The following is a 21739-nucleotide window of genomic DNA, read 5'->3' as shown; positions in this document are numbered from 1 at the left end:
GAAACCGAAAGAGACAGAGACAGAGAAAGAGACAGACAGAGACAGACAGACAGAGACAGACAGAGAGGAAGAAGAAGGGGAAGAAGGATGAGGAGAGATAGAGAGAAAGAGAGGGGAAAAGGAGGGAAAGGGAGGGGAGAGAGAGATGGGAGGGCCAAAGAAAGGAGAGAGGGAGGGAGGAAGGGAAGGACAGAGAGAGAGAGACAGAGACAGAGAGACAGAGACAGAGAGAGAGAGAGAGAGAGAGAGAGAGAGGGAGGGAGGGAGGGGACAGAGGGAAGCCATTTCTTCCTTTAATGATTACACACACAAAAGACCCCTCTCTCATCAAATTTTATATTGTTGTGTATGAAGAATATTTATTTTTGACTGTATGGTTCACATATAACTATATTCTGTTTTCACCCACATTTTCCAGTCAGCCAATTTAAAATAACTGGATTGTGCCTTTAAAAACTAAGATTATTAGAGTAACTTTTAGTGAGAAATTGAAAATATGACACAAAGAAAGTATAAGCTTGGCCAAGCCTTTATATTTTGAATAAAAGGACTAGAAAAAAAAAAAGATGAACTTTAAATGGTTCCAGACTATCTGATGGTTTCATTCAAGAACAATAGCCAATTCATTCAAGCTCCCTATAGCAATTCAACTGCATTTCCCACAACTTATAATGTCTTTTTAGAGTTCTTTTGACAGAAATAAATTCATTAATTCTACCAGTGGATCATTTGGATGAGAAGACATGGCCAGAAAAACTCTTTCAGATGAAATGTCCTTTAAAAACTATGTTTTGAAGCTAAATGATATAAATTTACTGTTGGTTTTCTTGCAAAAATAAGACCAGTAATCTTTTAAGAGTGAGATCTAGTTCAATTTAATAGCAAAATGTTTTCTTATGGGTTAAATGATAAGAAAGTCTCTAAATATCCGTGAGGAGATTACCAATAATAAATGCCATAGCTGTAAACAAGAAATGCAGGCAATGAAACTACATCTCAGAAATAAAGTCTTGTGCAAATATGCTTTTGGAGGGATTGCCCTTCCTAAAGATTGTGTGGAAGAAAAAGATGTATAGATACAGATACATCTTCAAGGAAACAGGATTATAAAGCATTTTTCTCTAAGAGACATTGTATGAGCAGATCAGAAGACTGTCTGGATTTGGGGTCATGGGACCAGGCATAAAGGCAGAGCCGAGCAGCCTGTCCTCGGAGTCCAGGAGGGCCACAAGGAGAGATTACTGGCTTGAGTCAGAATCCCAGCTTGGATCTGTTAATTTGTTAGTATCTTCAGTTACAAAATAGATTCAGTGCAGTTTTTTGTTGTAATAGTATAGGGTTGGAACTGTGGTTCTTCATTCATAATCTGTTCTCTATGAGTTAGAACATGGGGAAACAAAGAGAAGAAGAAGAAGAAGAACAACAACAAAAAAACCCTATTGTTCTTTGCTTTCAAAACCTTCCAGCCAGCAGCAGGACTAAAATCTGTCAATAAGTGGTGGGTGTTACTACTGATGTATCATTAATCATAGGCCATGGTTGCTTGTTTTCTGTATTTTGTCCTGACATTATTCTCTTGTGAACCCTTAGCCACTGTGAAAGTATCCTTTTTGATGAAGGTTGAGAACTGCACTCATCATGAATACAAATATAACTAAGTAGTATTAAATTGAAACCCTTAAACATTGATAATCTACTTTTAGTTAAGTAAAATAACTCCTAGACAGTGCTGAGCATTTTGTGACACAAAATGGGCTTCCAATACCTGGTATGTAAGTGTAATGTGTTTGTGTGTGGTGCATTCATATGTGCTATATGCATGTGAGAGTACAGACAGTTATACTGTGCAGGTACAAGTGAGGACAGAGCAGGATATTGAGTGTCTGGAATTCCTTCTGTATCCTTTCCTGCTTTTGAAACTAGATCACTTGGTGAGCCAGAAACCCAGTTTTTCAGATAGGCTTGCTTGCCAGTGAGCACTCAGGACCACTTGTCTCAACCTCCAACAGTTGGGTTATACAAAGACACACAGCCATGGCAAATTTTTGACACAGGAGCTGGGAATTCAAACTCAGAAGGTCACAATTGCAGAGCAAATCTTCTTGCCACTGAGCAATCTTGCCAGCCTCCACTTATCCATTATTTTGATAACAATGATTAGAATAAACTTCATTAGTTTATAAGTGGCATTAGTTAATTATAATCTTCATTCTTTATATTCCACCATTTGTATCCTCTCTCCAATATTTCATTAGACTAAGAATTGTACTTAAGCTCTTCAAATGAAAATTCATCTCAATTACCTTGTAAATTTCCTATAAACATATATTACTGAATCTTGTGTTACCCATAGACATAAGGTTGCTAAAAAGTCAACAAGTTTATTGAAATGTCTGATGAGCCAAATTTACTTTGTTGATCTCAGTATAGTGCTCATTAGAGAATACCTCCTGGATTTTGTGGTGTGTGTAGGGTGAGGTCAAGTTAGAGATTTACAACTAGCCAGATGTCTGTTTTCTATAATCACAGATGAACTCTTACAACCCCATAATTTGCTTTTTTTAAAATATAAAATATGTATCTATTAACACCAAAGTAATGCATAACCAAAATCTGTTAAACTGTCAATAAAGAACCATAGAGGAAGGGTCAGGAGAAAGGAGGGAGGGAAGTGGGAAGAGGGATAAATTTAGTCACGCTGTACACAAATTCTAATATATACGTCTTTGTTAGTCACAACCCTGAATTCACAACAGTAGGCTAAGTTCAAGGCTCCAGTCAAGGCTTGCTGTTATACAGTATTCTTTCACATTTCAGTAGTCTAGGAATTGAAGAAGATGATACAAACACTTTGATATTTTATCAGTAATAAGCACTGTTCACCATTTCCTAGACAACTGTTCTGATCTTTCCATAAAATTTTGGTTATCTTTTCTATGACATACTACTCATCTCTTGCCTAAGTGCCAAAAAGGAGAATTTTCTGCAAATAAAAGAGACTTTTGTAAAAAAAAAAAAAAAAAATGCAAATCCTTTGGTTTTTGTGTTATTGAGACAGGATGGCTCTGGGAAGTCCAGACTGGTCTGGAACACCACATATAACCCAAGATAGTCAAGTTTACACTCCTCTTCTGTCAAAGTTACCAAAGCCCGGACTGCAGGCAGGTGCTACTGGGTTCAGCTTTTGAGTCTTGCTCAGGATCATACTAATATAAAGTCCATCGGCTTTTTGCAGACTTCATGAAACATAGGCAAAACCTAATTATCTTCTTTTCTCTTTATTGAGAATGGCACTTTTACTTCATACATACATTCATACAGGACTCTTGGACCTAAAGAGAAAGGCTTTTTCATTCACATACTCACACCTCTGACCATTTCTCTGCAAAGTTTGACTTTTAAATGTAATTTTTTACAGAACACAGCAGTGTATCTCTAATTAAATGTTTGTGGGTTTTTTTTGTTAATTCAATACTTCATTCTTATTGCTTGAAACAATCAGCCAAGCTTTGCCATTGTTTTTCCTTAACTCATTTCCTCTGTCTAATGATCTTCCTCTGTAGCTGACTGTTTCTCAAGTGGTCCTTAAAGTAATGAATCCTAAATTAAAATTAAATATTATAAATATGTATCAGTCATTTATATTAACTTTCCTTTTATTTCTGTTTAAATTGCTGTGGTTAATAAAGGCCTAAATTTGATTCTCAAAACCAATGGTGTGTGTTACTTCTTACTTTTAATAGATTGAACTTCACCAACTTAGAATCTACTGCAACACAAACTTCCTAGCTGAAGAATCATGTTGCAACTTATCACCTACTAAGGTAGGCTCGTTTTCTTACTATGTGAAACACAAACAAGTGTATTAACTTTTAATTGGCATTTGCTACCTGTAGATTCTATGTGTCAGGCACTATGAAGTATCTCAGTTGAAGCTGGGTGATTAATTTATTCTCAGTATGGAGTCTGTCTTAGAACCTGCTCACACTTCAACCACAGGGTTGCACGCTGACATTTGATGGTGATTTGTGCTCATGTTGGCCTCAACCTAGCGATAAGTGGTCTTAATGTACACCTTTCCCCTGCCCCCTGTACCTGTTGCCTTGTCTCATCTGAGGCCCCAGCTGATTGGAGGTGCTGTCAACATTTGTCAGATCTTTCCCCCCTAATGGGCCCCACACCTTAAGATTAGTCAGCCCTTGTCTAGTTGTGCTTTGTGACACATTCCAGTCCCTTCTTCTTTGCCTTCCTGTTACCAAGTACATTTTTACCTTATGCCAAGCTTTCACCCCATCACCCCAACCACCTTTCTAATACAAATTCTTTTCCTTGATAATCCCACCAGAAGGAGTCTCTGAATCACTGAATTACATATGTATTTGTTGTCTTCGCCAAGATATTTGCTATTAACCATTGATATACTAGACACTGCACTAAGGAAAAACCTGACAGATATGAACAGAGTCCCAGTCTGGCCATCTTTTTCTCAAAGTCCTAAGTGATTCCTTGTTGAAAACAAAGCATCAACCCAGTGAATTAGTCTCCCATATTAAACATTCCTCACCCCATTCTACATCCGGCACTCCTGCATCCATGTATTTCATGTCAAGAAAAAAAAAAAACCTGGTGCTCTCTCAGTCTCACTGTAATAGTCTCCCATGCTGTGTCCCAATTTATTAATATAGTTTATTTGCTTTGTATTGATTAAAGTAGAAAGTAAACTGTGGTAGAAGGATTTACTTTCAAATTCTTTTATATCTAGCACTTTGTTATCAATAGACTGTCAACACATGCATTGGTTTGCTTTCTATTGTTGTGATAAAGTACCATGACTCAAGCTAATTTTTTGTCTGTTTTTTTTTTGGGGGGGGGCGGTTCTTTTTTTTGGCTTATGGTTCCAGAGGAAGAGTCCATAATAGTGGTGGGGTAGGGGAGGCCTGGCAGCAGGCAGCTGGAGCTGGAAGCTCAGAGATCACATCTTCTGTCTCAAACAAAAAGTAGAGAGAATGAAGAGGAAGTAGAAGAAGGCTAAGAAGTCTTAAAATCCTAGCAGTGCCAGTGGCATAAGTCATCCAGCAAGGCGCCTTCTCAAAGGGCACCGCATGCTGGCAGCCAAGAATTGAAATATCTGAGCCCCTGGGGATCTTTTCTCCTTCAAACCACCTCAGAGCAGAGGGACTTCATTTCTTGATTTTTCAACTACAAAACAAAAGGCTTTCAATAGGGAATAATTAAAAAAATAATAATAACTTCCAAAAAGAACCTATGAAAAGCAAACGTCCAATATTCAATGTTTTGTTTCTTTGGACCTTAATTTCTCCAAACATCTACACTTACTAGGAAATCTATATAAAATTTTTAATCAGTGATTATTTTTAATTCAAAAAACCTTGTAACTTCTCTCATACGGTTTGCGTAATAGAGTAAGATCTGGCCAAATAACTCAAAGTCTTTCAAATATTATTCCTTGCTTACATAAGTTGGCTGTATGAAGCATATCTCAAACTCAATTTACAGATCTCATTCTAAGCACAGTGAAAGTCTGCCAAATATTTTTCTATAAATACCTAAAAAGATAGCTTGAATGCCAGTCTACAGACTTGAAATACCAAGGCTTCCTGAACCTACATCTATAATCATGAAGGTTTTCTTGTTCCAAAAGTTTTTTGTAAATAATTATGATCATGTTATATTGGGATTCTTAAAATACCTATTTTCTTTCACTTAAACATAATGTGATGATGTTTTTATATTTGTAAATGTTATGTGCATCATTATTCATTACCTTATGTGAATAGATTCATATGAAAATGGGTTAGAATAAAAATAGATGAAGAATTGGATGAAGTAGCTGAAGTTTGGCATGGCGTCACACATTAACAGTTTCGTTCACAGTCCTAACCTTAAAATTTAATAAAAAATTGATGTTTACAAGGATTATTTGGAAGTCAGGTTTATCGTTGAAAATAAGTTAGGAATTTTCCAAGTATGTAAAAATGACCAAACGCTGTATTTTTCATGTTGATGATCATTTGTGGGGATGATATCACCATTCATTCTGTAATTTAAACTAAATAGAACTCCGACACAGCAGTTACAAGCAGGATACATAAATAAGATAATCCTAAAAGCCATTAAATACAGTTGATGAATGTTAGGAAACAACTGTCTTCTTTGCTTTCTATTTTTGAAAAACGTCTTAGAAGGGGCTGGAGAGGTGTTTCAGTGGTTAAGAGTGCTTGCTGTACAGCCATGGTCAGCTGAGTTCTTGCCCTTATTTAGCCCTGGTACTATAGTGGGTGGAGAAACAGAACATCCCCAAGACTTGCTGGCAGCTACCCTCTCCTAATACTGCAAGCTCCATGTTTCAGGGAGAGACTCTCCTCAAAGAATAAGGTAGAGCATGATGGCAGAGAACAGCTGACCCCTCCTGACCTCTGTGGGAGCACACAGGTGCACACACCTACACACATGTACACACATAAACCATACACATATTGACACCCACAATAAGTGTATTCATAAACATATAAATGTCTAGAGTCAGAAAACATCATTATATCTGTATATTTAAAACATTATATGTAAATATTAAACCACAAATATGATTTTTGTGTTAATATTTTATCGAGTGCTTCAATGTTGAAGTTTATTTAAGACTATCTATAGACATGCCCCACTTTTAATAAGTCAGATTTTCAGTCTCTGAAGCAATCAAATGTCACATGACTATGGATGTAAAGTAAAAATTGTGTAGGAAATAATAAATCACCTGGGAGGAATGAACTGCCTGTGTAGCAATCTTGTTTCATCTGAATATAATTTTTACTGTTTTACATTGAAAATTTATTAGATAGCCAATGATCATCAAATCTAGAGGCAATGAACAAGGAATCCCTAGTGCTAAATACAAATCACAGTGTGTCTGGGTGTGTAGTGTGTTATGGGTCTTGTTACTACAAATATAAGAGTGATACCTATTATTCAAGAGTCATTTATTAATTCTATTTTAGAGAATGCAGGAAAGGGATAAACATCAGATAGGAAGATGAAAATAATATCTACCATGGGCTCACACCACATTAGCTAGCCATTGACATTGTTATTTGCATAACTTGAATCATTTGCAACCAGTGAGTTTTTCCATCTGTTGTTTCATCTTCACCGAAGCTGCAAATAAAGAGTTAGCCGTGGGGAACAGTGTGGTATGAGTTGTTAAGAAGAGATGATAAACCGGAATTCTCCTTAGAATCAAAATGCGATACTTCCTCTATATTTAAAAATAGTGTGTGTGTGTGTGTGTGTGTGTGTGTGTGTGTGTGTTGATATGTGTTCATGAGTGCAGGTGTAGAAGAGACCATCAAAGGCTAGAGTAACTGATAGCCCAGGTCTCTCTGATGATGGAGCTGCACGACACATTAGTTAAAAGGAGGCAATGCATAGTCGTGAGATATTTTATTATAGGAAAGAGAAAAGAAGCCAGCCATGACCATGTGGAGAGAAAGAAAGGAGAGGAAGGAGAGGAGAAGAGAAGGAGAGAGAGAGAGATAGAGAGAGAAAGAAAGAGAGGAAGAAAGCAAGAGACAAAGAGAGGGCAAAAGAGAGGAGGGAGCAAACTGCCCCATATATTCTGAGGTGGGGCTATCTGTCTGTGTGGTGGGGCATGCCTAGCTGTGGTCAGATGATTGGGGGTAGGGTTCAGCTAGAATGCTGGGAGCTTGGGGCATTGTCTATGTGAAAGAACACACATCTCCTGTGGGGACAGCTATGAGAGGTTGTGACTGAAACAGGAGCCAGGGTCCCAGGAGGTGTGGACTAACTCCTTCCCCCTTGCAGGCAGTGCCCACTGGGTCACTGGTATTGCCTTAACAGACCACTGCCCTACAAGTAACAGCTGGAGTAGGTCTGCAGATGTAGAAGCTGAGAACAGAACTTCTGTTTTCCATAAACTAGCCCCGGCTTTTAACTGCTATCTCTCCAGCCTCCTGAATGAAATTAGAGGGGGGAAATTCCGCCTCTTTATAACCATGTTCAGCATGTTCTAAACTCACCAGATTCAGAATCCTCCATTTTTATATCTTTAAAGAACACTGGACTAGAATATACTATACTGTGATTAACTAATCACCATCTTAGAGTATAAAATGAAATCATTTCCAGCTTTACTTATTCTTATCACCAGCTTGCTGCAATGCCTATAATTGACCAATGAAATGTATACATTTTTAAATATTTGCTTGCCACATATTACTCACATTTTTGCTTGTGTGAAGTATTTTATTGCAAGAATGTACTATTATTGATATACAATATTACTGTACTTTCTATAAGGCCACCTAATGTGGCTTTAAAATTTCTCAATAAAATAATAAGTTTTCATATACTCTGTGTGTTGTCAGTGTGGTTAAGTACACTGGAGGTTTAGTGATAGAGTGAAAATATGGTGAACTTTTATACATGGATGGCAACCTTGGTTACTCAGAAGGAAGAATGGCAGGCATCCAGACATCTCGGCTTGATGGGAGCTAATAGCAAAAACTGACATCATTCTCTAAATTCTCTTTGGGTATTTTAGTGTCCAGAGCAAGACGACTTTGGAAGTACAACTTCATCCTGGGTGACCTCTCACACTGGTAAAACATATTCATATCTGCCAGGAGAGCAGGAACTTAAAGATGCATGCCAGTGCATTCCAAACAAGGTATGTTAGCTTTCATATGTGCCCACTGAAAGGTCACTCCATACAGTGGCCTGGACTCCTTGGCTGTAGCTGGTAGTACACAGAAGGGGCCTCATGCCTAATCAAATCTCAAATACAATACAGTCACAGACAAGGGCCAGAAAAAGGAAATTAAAGATTACATTTTTGGATTTTTATTTTCATTTCAATGTATAGAAGTTAAAATTAATAGAAAATTGAGAAGAAGAACCATTGTATAACAGGGAAGTACCGCATACATAACACATTGGGAATGGGCAGCAGTTCAGGAAGCACTGAATACAGAGCACATGCTAGGAATAGGCTACAGTTTGGGAATTCAGTGCTAGGTGAAAAGTGCCTGATCTTCAACATAAACACTCAAAAAACAGTGCAAGTATTTCTCCTTTGCTGCCTGAAGACTCAATATTCACAGTGTCTGCAAATTTCCATCCAGTTGCCTCTTTCCTATTAATTTATTATCTCTGTGTGGCGTATTCAACTAATGAGCTTCATTTGAACTTATATGGTCCTTTGATCAGTGATGCTGGGCCCATGGACCTCTAGGAATGTATTTTTTTATGCTCATAGCAGTCATGAAGTCTGTTCTAAAAACAGGCAGTTAGGGAGGTAAATGATGGCAGGCAAATAAGATAGGGGACATGTAGGTACACAAGTAGATTATAGATGAGTGATAGACAGATGATAGATAGATAGATGATAGATAGATAGATGGATGACAGATGAACAGATAGATGGTATATAGATAATAGATGATAGATAACAAGGAAAGGATAGATGATAGATACATGGTAGATAAATGATAAATGATAGAAGACAGAAAAATAGTTGGCTAGATAGCTAGATAGACAGATAGTAGATAGATAGATAGATAGATAGATAGATAGATAGATAGATAGATAGCTTTGTATCAATAAAACAGAGTGATTTTGACACAGCATTCATTTTTTCCCCTCAGGAGGAAGCAGGACTACCAGGAACTCTGGGATCCTTTGGACATAAGGGCGACAAAGGAGAGCAGGTAATGTGCACACAACTAGTACTGTTGGGATGAAAGTGTTTGTTCAAAAGTGGCTTAAAAAGATTTGTCTGCCTCCTGTTTATGTTAATGCATTTCATAAAGGCTCTCAAGAACTATGTTGAGATGAAGAGCTCTGTAAACTAGTGTCATACCAGCAGGTGAGTCTCTTACTGAGGCCATGGTGTTAAGAAATTCTGAGAAATCTCGAACAGCCGGTCTTTGTCCCTGTAAGTTCTAAACAACACTATGAAGCAGGCATATGTCCAAGCGGCTCCCTAGCTTTCCTCATCACCTGCTTTTCTAGATAACTGAAAAACATATTTTCCTTGTCTGCTGACCTGTCTCCACTGAGAAGGATTAAGCCCAACCTCTCTAAGTTGTGAGAGGCATGTTGCTGCACGTTTGAAGAAGAATAAAGAATAGGATAAATTGTTTGTTTTCTGAGATATCAGTCCTAAAGAGATATAGATCCTATGTAAGAGTTTGCAAGTTAAGACTACAGAGAACCAAATAACCCTATTAAAATGGGGTACAGAGTTAACAAAAGAATTCTCAACTGAAGAATACTGAATGGTTGAGAAGCACCTAAAGAAATGTTCAACATCCTTAGTTATCATGGAAACGCAAATCAAAACAACCCTGAGATTTCACTTTATACCAGTCAGAATGGCTAAGATCAAAACTCATGTGACAGCAGATGCTGGTGAGTATGTGGAGAAAGAATAACACTCCTCCATTGCTGATGGGATTGCAAGCTGGTACAATCACTCTGAAAATCAGTTTGGCGGTTCCTCAGAAAATTGGACATAGTACTACCTGAGGACCCAGCTATACCACTCCTGGGCATATACCCCATAGATGCTCCAACATATAACAAGGACACATGCTCTACTATGTTCATAGCAGCCTTATTTATAATAGCCAGAGTTGGAAAGAGTCCAGATGTCCTTCAATAGAGAAATGGATACAGAAAATGTGGTACATTTACACATTGAGTACTACTCAGCTATTAAAACAATGACTTATGAATGTTTTTTTACCTTTTGTTTTTTTAATTTTGTCATATTCTTTAAAATTTATAAAATATTGTAACAGTAAAAATGAGTATTATAAAAATTGTTTGCTATAAAACAACAATCAATTGATCAGTCTTATGTAGATGCTCGTCTGCAGCAATACTGAAAATACATATATTTGACTCAATATAAATTTGAAATAACTCCAAACATATTAACTGTATATTTTAAAATAATACATCACTACTAGCATTCTTATGAATGAACATAAATAGATAAAGTCTTTTTGTTTCTTTGTTTTGGTTTTAGTAGAGCTTAAAATCCTTGTCCCCTCCCACTGCTTCTCTCCTTTCCTAAAGAGCCCCATTTACAAAGCTCCTAAACTTTAATGTTTCTTGAACCTACATGTGATCTGAGCAATTTGGGAATCAGTTTTCCAGTTTGCTTTCGTATCATTCTCCAAATTTGCTGTCTATGAAAAAATTGTTTAGCAAATGATGCTAGCATAAAATGGTATTGTATATTAATAAAATCTCAAGTGATAGAGCCACTCATTTTAAAGTAATATTACATTACACCCTTTCAAGGACAAATTTGTTGGACTATATATTTAATGATGTGGGCAGTATGAAGAAGAATATGAAGTATATTCTTTGGTGCTCACTTATCAACTCACTTGGGAAATGCTAACTCCCTTTGATGTTAACAATTAATGTACCTTTTATGAATGTCTAATGAATAATTAAGGTATTTTAGTGTATAGCTGGTGGTAAAGTCGAATTTGGCACCACAGGCATTCCTGGAGAAAAGATATGCTGACTGGCTATTTGATTAACCTTAGTGCCTATTTTTTATAAAGCTGAGTCATGTAGGATGGGAAAAATGCAGAACTTTTATTTCTTGGGATCAGTGGACTGTGGGCTGCCAATGAACTTCCAGAGAAATACAAACTCACTTGCTTTTTTGTTGTTCAAGGCTACCTTTGAGCTACACAAACAGGCTAAGGAACTATGGCAGAGGCTACAGGGCTAACAATGTCCAAATATAAACTGCACGGCTCCTGAGAAAGAATGTTTTCCTCAGGAACGTGAAAAAATAGTCTGTTAACAACTGGACTTCTTACATTATCAGTTTGATGGCTGATACAGTATCTTAATATTTTAATTTTATTTAATAATATAATTTATATAGAATTTCATAAATTTATATAAAATTACATAAACTAGACAATTTATTATAATACTTCTATTTCAGACTACATTTTATAGCACTGTGTTAGATATACAACTTACAATACAAGAACTATGTTTAGGTCTATCAATAAGAGGATATGACTTAGCATCTAGATAATAAAATGGCTGATTTTCAGATTTCTCCTCTAATGTTGAAAGGGTTTTTGTAAATAGTTACTTCACTCTCAGGAGTTGAACTCTGAAATTCCCTGTATTACATGGAGTTAGCATGGTAATGCTCACCAGGAATACCAGCACTGAAGGAAGAGAAACATGAAATTCTAAGCCAGCCTGGGTTATGCTACAAGGCCCTGTCTCCAAACACAAAGAAAAACACTCATTTTTTTTTCATGGAATCTTTATAAAATTTCACATTTGCATGTTAAAATAATTAGCTTATTTTCACTATGTATATTAGGCCAAAACTAGTTAGTTGTCACATGTTGATGCTAAAGAAAGACTTTTTGGTGAGCAGGTGAGTCTGACCCACCTTGTTATCTTTAAGACCACAACCCTGTGGTATTACTCATATGATGCTGCCACAGGCTTAACTGAGGCTGCATCAGTAGTTCCAGTGCTGGGCAGAATTCTTTGTTAATGTTAATGTGTTTTGTCATCATTGTCATTGCTGTCTTATTATTTTGGTGATACTGGCAATCACACACCAGGTCTTGTGCTTGCTAGACAATGCTCGACCACCGAGCTCTATTCGCAGCACTTGAGACCAGTACTTCTTTTTTTCTTCCCATTAATTTATTTATTCACTTTACATCCTGATCACAACCCCCACCTCTTCTCCCAGTCTCCCCTTCATGTAGCCCCTTCTCCTATCTCTCATACCCTTCTCCTCTGAAAAGGGGGAGGAACCCCTTGGGTACCAACCCACCCTGGTACATCAAGTCACTGCAGAACTAGGCACATCCTCTCTCACTGAGGCAAGACAAGACAGCCCAGCTAGGGAAATGGGATCCACAGGCAGGCAACAGATTCAGGGACAGCCCCTGCTCCAGTTGTTGGGGGACCCACATAAAGACCAAGCTGCACCTCTATTACATATGTGCAGTGTATGGGGGTGGTGGTGGCTCACGTATGCTCTTTGGTTGGTTGGTTGTATAACAAGAAAAAAAGTCAGATACTTAGAAAGGAAGGAACATTTGGGGCAAGTGGATGATGGATTAGAGCAAGTCACCACAGCACATAGACCAATATCAATTACTGAGTCTCTGTGTTTCAGGTCTTGTTTCTCTCCCTGGAGAATGCTCTTGGAGGCAGGATGCTAATTCATCTTATACTCCACTTAAAGTGCAACTTCAATAAAGGGTGGAGGGGTATGGCAGCTGCTTATAACCTAGTTGAACCAAGTCTTTCTTAGAATTGGGAGTCTGAAAACTTGGGACCCATTTGGCCAAAACAGTGGTTGGCAAGTGTTCTGAGAATTTGAAAAGTTAATGTAATAAATGTGTTCAAAACCTTGGCAAAACTGTCCATCAAATACTCTCCTAGATACCTCAAGCACTCTAATTCCACATCCAGGTTACTTTAGTTGCTCCTAAAAATAAGGTATCAGCTTACACTGATTTCTCTGTAGCCAGGTTCATAGAGCCGCAGAGATTCCACTTCCTGGCTAGTAACACCCTAGTACTTAAAGAATCACTCGTCTTTGACGACATCCTCTTCCCAAGCAGAGCCAGCTCTACTCCTAACCAAAGTGTTTAGCTGTGGAAAGGATTTAACGCTCACATGTGGAAAAGAACTACCACTCCCAGGATGTGGTTCTCACTTTTATAATTCACGGTTTATCATTTATTTAAAATCATGCTAATGAGCATAGGCAAAGTAAAATCATCAAGAAAGTCACTGTTAGGTTATTTGGTGGTATAGTTGATATATATTATAAAGTATTTCATTCTAAGGAAGAAATGTTAATATTTTAAACTTCAAAAATTTTAAATCACATTGTAATTAGTATTTCAGGTAGAATACTTTTCTTGCCTTGTAATAAAAATACCTTATTTAGTTTTTTGGCATTTTGGTTGTGAGGTTAACCTTTCCTTAATGGCTGAGTCATCTCTCCAGCCCTGAGTTTTATAAATACATTTCTAAAGAAAATTATTATTTTTTAATATTTATTTTATATTTATATTTGTGTATGCGTACACTGTAGCTGTACAGATGGCTGTGAGCTATCACGTGTGTGGCTGCTGGGAATTGAACTCAGGACCTCTGCCGGCCCCGCTTGCTCTGGTCCTGCTCGTTCCAGCATAATTCACTGAAGCTGTCTTCAGATGCACCCGAAGAGGGCGTCAGATCTCATTACTGGTGGTTGTGAGCCACCATGTGGTTGCTGGCATGCGAACTCAGGACCTTCGGAAGAGCAGTCAGTGCTCTTACCTGCTGAGCCAACTCACCAGTCCCTCTAAAGAAAATTATTAATTCATATGTCTTATGTGATTAAATGATTAGAGTCATATATCTTCACAGCTCAATTTCCTAAATTTCCATTCAGTATCTTTTTTTATTCTAATAATTTATATTTCTTATTCAGTTTACATCCCAATCACAATCCTCTTCCCTCCTCTCTTCCAAGCCCCACCCTTACAAATCCTTCTCCACACTGACACCCCCTTCCCGTCCCATTCTCCTCAGAGAAGGGGAAACCCTTCTGGGGTACCATCCCACCATGGGGCATCTAGTCCCAGCAGGACTAGGCACAGCCTCTGCCACTGAGGCCCAACCATGCAGTTCAGGTAGGGGAAGCAGATTGAATGGCAGGAAACGGAAATGTCCCATTCTGCTTGTTATGGGATCCCACATGAAGACCAAGCTGCACATTTGCTAAAAATGTGTATGGGTATCATACTTTATGAACATATGGATGCCTTCAATGTCACCTAATATATACATGTGTGTGTGTGTGTATGTGTGTGTGTGTGTGTGTGTGTGTGTGTGAGTGTATAACTTGTTGAAACATCTTGGAGAGAGTACACAGGCAACCTTGCCCATAGAGGTGTATGTGCAAAAACATACACCTCTAGCACATTATTCTCAAGTAGAGTGTTTTTATATTTAAGCCAGAAGCTGATTTATGATCTTGCAATGAGGCATATTCTGAGCAGTATTAAGTAAGATTTGCATGCTGGTTTCAATTTATATTTCCATACAATATGATACTGTAATAAATTAAATTATATGCATGCAAATTTTATTATTCTAAAATAGACTTGCACTTTGAAGTTGGGTGAAATGATAGCAGTAATTATTTTTAAGTGAAGATTCTCCACAGTTGCCTTTTCTTTGGCGACAGAAGCAAAATAAAATACCATGTAGCACTGTTTTATGACATGTACTTTTGGAGAATGGAGTCATTTGGACTTTAAACATGAGGAATTATAGCAATATATTCTCTTACAAATTACCCTATCAGCCAGTGCACACTTAAAGTAGGCATTCATCACTGTATGCACACGGCTTTTCTGTTACACATCACAAGACAGTCACTATATGTGTTACACTGATCCAGCACACCTACCAATTTGCCTAAGTTTGATAAATCAGCTGCTGTACATAGGGGAAGGTTCCATTCTATAAGGAAATACCTGATTACTTCTGGTAAGATTAGACAGTAGTGAAGAGCTGCTGCCAAAATAATTAATAAGTGGAATGGATTCATTTCCAGGAGAAATAAATGCTTTAAAGCATAGAATCACACACATACTAACACATACATGCACATTCCCACATACACTTGCACATAACCCTGCCAACATGCGCGCACACACACACACACACCATATACACATAGGCACTGTGTCCTTCTGGTCTGAACTGGGAAGGTAGACTGAGGATCTGAACAGTGGATGAATGTCCTGCAAGCTCAGCTCTCGAGCCACACTTGCTCTAACTGATGCATGTTTCATTCAAAAATTTGTCTCATTCCCCACTTCACTGATGTGCCTGTGCAATGGGCATTGTCTGGGAGAGACATGGATACTTTTTAGAAATACAATTATTTTCCAATAATGTCTATTTTAATTATGGGATCATAAAAATATAATCAAAATAGAGCCTAAATCATGCTAAAGTAATATTTACTTGCTGACTGACTTGTTTATTTCCTAAGGAGAATTTCCCGTTTTATGAGACAGGGTCTCACCTTGTAACCCTGACTGTCTTGGAACTAACTAAGTAGACCAGACTGGCCTCAAACTCAGGGATCCTCTTATCTATATCAGTTGAGTGCTGGTGTTAAAGGTATGCACCACCACACAGCCAGGAGGAAGCAGTTATTAAACTACTTTTGTTCCTTATGGAGTAGGTAGAAAGTAGTCCTCAGAAATGTGCCTGACAATAAACAAACAGAGTTACACCACCAGGATCAGGGTTCTAGGACAAAAATCCTTCTCCTTTATCAAATGGGAATTATAGTGGACCCATGTTAGCTTGATCTTAAGGACAGAATGAGAGGTTCCTGAAAGAGCCAGCTTAATGACTGGCAGAAATGTTTAATAGCTAGAAGATACATCTGAAACACACAGCTGGATGATGTTCTTGCTCCAAGCTCTGGCTTACTGTGAGACTAAATCAAAACTCACTGAAGGGAATTTATTTTACTCAAAACTTATTTAGCAGGAAATGTTAAAATAAAACTCAAATATCTTCTGAGTCTTTGGCCGCTTTAATGACAACAAAATTAATATTCCTAGACCAACGGACTCATTCAAAAGAATTACACATAGTGTCACAAACTTGAATCATGTTGATAAAAAAAGCCACTTAAGCAATTAGTATTATGTGCTCAGCACTGCCAAGACCCTCTTCCTTCACATTAACCTAATTCAATACTTACAGGCATTTTTAGCTCAGATTTGTTTGTATTACTTTTGGGTTAGGAATCAACATATAAATTGACAATTAAAATGGCCCTAAATTTCATAGCTAGCAAGCAGTGGAGTTAGGAGTGAGCCTCTGCCCACATGAACTCATTGTTCATGCGCCTTCCTGCAGTTTCATCACAGGGATGTTGCCAAATACTCTGTTTCCCTTTCACACTCAGTTAGAATTAAATCGCAAATCCATTTTCCTTGCAGCTCAGGGAACGGATTGTGAAGTTTGCTCTCTAGATTCTGCTGTGTCTCTCATCCTTAAGTCTATGAACCCCTTTAAGTCTGATCTACTAACCCAAAGACAGGCAGAAGACTATATACATCTCTGACGAGTTACTGCAAACTAGTTCATTCACCAGATAAGAGGGTTTTATAGTTTTACCTCCAGAAATAAACAGAATGAAAATATGATGGTTTAATGTTGTTCATTTTTCAGACTCAAAATTAGATTTGAAATATTCTCAGAGTGTGTAGAGGTTACTCTAGAGGCCTGAATCTGCCCTCCATGGGCCATAGCCCACTCATGGCTGCTCTCTGAATTGATTTGAACACCCAACACAGGACATTCTACCTTTACACCCTCTACCAAACATGCTTTTGATGCATGTGTACGCACTTTCTATACATATAGAGTACTAACAAAGACAACAGCATTAAACATAGTGACATTATTAAAATAACCTGTAATGGTAATAACACAATGAGCCAGTTGCTAATTTGCCTGTTGAAAGAAAATGCCAGACTGCTGTCAGTCTAAGGAGCCTTGAAGATAGCCGGCCTTGTCTTCATAAACTCTGAGTACTGCACTAGATGCCCAGAAACAAGACTTATTCACTCCTCATTGTCTTTGTATTTCTTCTCTTCTGGGGAGTGAAATGATAGTGTTTGAATCTTGATTTTTTTTCCCTAAAAAGGCATTTGTGAGAATGCTTCAGCTCCAGGAAATAAAGGCAGATGTTGTTTCAGTGCACATACGTGCAGCCGAGTCCTGTAGCTCTCATGAATCCTAATGACTTCTGTTCCAGCCTGGTCCAGATGTGGCGTTAATGCCTCAGAGACTAAGAAACTTATAGGCGTTTAGCGAAAATAATTTTTGTTTAAGTCCCTTGGCTTCCTCTGTGCATTTCTAGTTTCACCTAATTTTTCCATGGACAATCAGAATTAAGCTCATTTCTACTGTTTCTCCCTAAGTTCAGAAAAAATTAATATGTATTTGCACATAACAATTTATTATTGAAACTGAAACCACTAAATAAGAACATATAACTTCATCCAACAGTAGAATTTTGTTTAGATTTAATTACATTTCTTCCTTCCTTTCCTCCCTCCAAGCCCTCTCCTATGCCCCTTCTTGGTCTCTTTAAATTCTTGGTCTCTTTTTTATTGCTATTGCCTGTATATATATATGTATATTCATATACTGATATATTCATAAGTACAACCGGCTCAATCTTTGTAATGTGATTTGTACTCATGTTTTCAGGGATCAGCAGTTGGTATTATCAGATAACCAATTTGTGTCTCTCCTCAGGGAAGGCTGTTTCTCCTGCTCTCAACATCCCCAGTTGCTTGCAGTTCTTTCTGTAGGGTTGAGAGCTCATGTGCTTTCTTTTCCCCTGTCCACTTTGGCATGTTGGTTGTTATCATCCTTGTTCAGCTCCTGTTGAAGGATACAGCATTTGTCAAGGCTGACAAAATATATGTGTAATTTATGTTAACAAAAAAATCATTGTTTGCATTTGTTTCAATGCCGCCAGTTAGTTATAAATGTGCTTTCTATAAGACCGAGGCAGTGAAACCTCAATGTCTTATTTTACAGTTCCACTAAACTAATAGCAGTTTATAGGGTTATCAATTAGTTATGTAATCAACTTGTATTTTACAAAAAAGGAATCATCTGAATGCCTGTGTGTTTTTTAAAAAAAAAATTAATAACAAGGGTCTCATGAAATCCTATAATAAGCAATATTCATAGAAAAATAATCACAAAATTATAGTTTCATTACTCTACCTTCTATCACTGACTAACATCCCCAGGCTAACATGAATTATTAGTGGAAAACTCTGGCTTGGTGTGGAGTGTGTTGGCAATGCCTTATCAGTCAGTGTCTACTGATACAGTCTCCAAATAGGCAGAAATGTAAGAAGCACAGAGGTAATAGAGGGACAGGAAAAAGAAACCTGGCCACTCTGCAGCTGACTTTATTTCTCAATGGTTTTTTATTCCCTCCTAATGCCTTCCACTCACATCCCAAGTAGAGCAGTTGGCAGGGAGCACAACAGATGGATGACAAGCCCAGCACATGCAGAGATTCTGGCACCAGGCACTTGACTTTTATTTACCAAATAGTTAGGCAGATCTCGGGAACCCATTCTGCTAACACCCCTATTTGGTTTAATGTGCATTCAGTATCTAGCACATAAATATTAAAATATTACCTGGAAAAAGATCCCTCACTGATTCTTTACGTAGCTCAGTGGCAAATTATCTTATTCTTGGTGTAGATTACTAACATAGTGAACAGTGGATTTAAAAACATGACTGCTATCTTTTGAGACATCTGTGACTGTAGAGAGTAGTCTCCTTGAAGTGGCTCCATCAGAAGCATCTTTCAGCCAGTCAGGCCTGGGTCAATTGTACCAGACCATGGTAATAGGTACAGCTACCATGTAAAAGTGAGAGACTGAAGATGAGTTCGGATCATTGATATCTTGACCCCTTGCCAGCATCATCACAGATTACCACCTTCAAAGCTCAGGCATGTTTTTATGAAGCCTTCTGGTCTACCAAGCAAAACCGGAAGCACTTTCATTCTCCTAACTTAGTATTTTATTTACATCACCAATTTTGTGTGTCTATATGCTTGGGAGCACCCGGAATAGATAGAATCTTTGGCTCTCATATCTCTGTGATGCCTGTGCTTGGACCAACAGGGGATACCCAGGTGGAGAGAGTCTTCATAAATTCAAGCTGAACTGCACAGAACCAAAGGAAACAGCTCCAAAGTACAGAAGGGAAGTAAAAGAGAACTGTTAGACATCTATGTTGAGGAAAGAGTGAGAAAGATATGTTAGTAAGTAAGAGCTCCCAAGGTTTTATACAAAGCGGACTTCAAGGAAGTAGTGGCAAGGAGAATCTCTACCTAGCGAAGCTTCCAAGAGAGGCTTCCTAGGATGAAATGCAATAGGGGCAGTGTGTACAGCTCCAGTACTTGCTCCCCATTTCCCCATCACCTGCTCTCCCTGCTCTGTTAAGCAAGCCCTACTGCAAGGCTGAAGTTAAGTTAACTGATGGCTTTAGCCCAGCAAGGCTCCAGTAGAGGTAACTGATACGGAGTCATGCTATCAATTACTCATCACGAGGAATACTCTGGACAGGAAGTGGTTTGTGGCGACTGGTATCTTACTGTCCTCAATTAGGAGCTGACTGATGGCACTGTGTTCTATATCTTAAATCATCTTTCACTTGGTGGAGGGCTTGCTGCGGGTGTCAGGAACTACAGGCATCGGATCCCTCAACAGGTGATTCATAGTAAATGTCTCGATTTCCCTACCATGGTTTGGTAGTTTCAAAATTATTTAGACTGTCTTTAACCTACTCTGACAATAGCTCAAACCTTTCTTCCTGACAGACCTACTTTCAGAAGATCATAGCAGTTTCACAGGATCCCAGAATTTTATTAGAGCCTACAAAAATGGCTAAGTCCCCCAAACTTCACTAGGTATTCAAGAAAATGTTCACCTCCCCTCTAAATAATTCCTAAATTGTTTATTTTTTCAAAGCTTAATATAACTATCATTTGTCTAATTTGGAGAAGGGTTGGAACTTGATTTTTTTTTTGAAAGAAAATCTTAGTAGTGCCTATACTTGGTTACACACTCAGTATATATGGTTACACATTTTTAAGAAGCAAATTACCTTCATAGAAAAACAACTTTAACACCCCAAACAACAGGGAGTGTGTGTGTGTGTGTGTGTGTGTGTGTGTGTGTGTGTTTTATGGCTCCACTTTTGCTCTGTTTGGGACCATTTCTGACATAATATGCTGAGTTTTGAAAGCTGCATTTTAAGAGATAGGCATACCCACAGAGCAGCATCATGTATTTAGAGACTCCAAAATTTTGCTAATGGTTCAGTGAATGGAAGGAAGCCTAGTAGTGACCCAAGTGGATGTCATGTTTAAGATCCAGAAAACTTTTTTTGTTTTTTGAGACAGGGTTTCTCTGTATAGCCCTGGCTGTCCTGGAACTCACTCTGTAGACCAAGCTGGCCTCAAACTCAGAAATCCACCTGCCTCTGCCTCCCAAGTGCTGGGATTAAAGGCGTGCACCACCACTGCCCAACTCTTTTTTCTCCTTTAAGAAGTAAAACTAGTGGGAAAATAATTTAGGTTCAGAAAACTTTAATTCAGCAAGCATGCATGTGTGTTTCTTACTTTATTCATGTTGTACAATGTGAATCAACAGAAAAATTAATTAGAAGTTTATAATAGTATTTGGTGTCAATTGTGAATATAAAACTATAAATATAGTTTCTGTATTATTTAATTTCGGGAGTGAGCGTGTGAGCAGTGCTCATGCGGAGGTCACTGGACAACTTTTGGGAGTCAGTTCTCTCCTCCAGCCATGTATGATCCAGGAATTAAAAGGCTTGTCCTCAGAAATAAGTTTTGAAAAGTATGATTTGTTTGAAACTACTGATTGTGACTTTTTTATGAACTAAAATCTTTCTTGGAAGATAGAAGAGAAGCATCTTATGCTTTCCTTAGGACTAGACTGGAGGAAACAGGAAGCAGAAACTCAGAAATACACACACACACACACACCACACACACACCACACACACACACACCACACACACACACACA

The 21739-nt window shown here is 38.0% G+C and overlaps 1 protein-coding gene across 2 annotated transcripts in view; it reads left to right on the top strand.

Annotated features, from left to right (window-relative positions):
• Col19a1 (collagen type XIX alpha 1 chain) overlaps positions 1–21739 on the top strand; it is a 329256-nt gene that overhangs the window by 53558 nt on the left and 253959 nt on the right. For both annotated transcript variants that reach the window (XM_031367064.1, XM_031367063.1), the window contains exons 7-9: positions 3744–3824; positions 8576–8701; positions 9678–9740. In XM_031367064.1, the coding sequence (XP_031222924.1) occupies positions 3744–3824; positions 8576–8701; positions 9678–9740 (270 nt within the window). The remainder of the gene's footprint in view (positions 1–3743; positions 3825–8575; positions 8702–9677; positions 9741–21739) is intronic.

The sequence above is a fragment of the Mastomys coucha genome, unplaced genomic scaffold, assembly GCF_008632895.1.
Source record: "Mastomys coucha isolate ucsf_1 unplaced genomic scaffold, UCSF_Mcou_1 pScaffold14, whole genome shotgun sequence".
NCBI classification, from domain to species: domain Eukaryota; kingdom Metazoa; phylum Chordata; class Mammalia; order Rodentia; family Muridae; genus Mastomys; species Mastomys coucha.
This window is presented reverse-complemented; position numbering and strand designations above follow the sequence as displayed.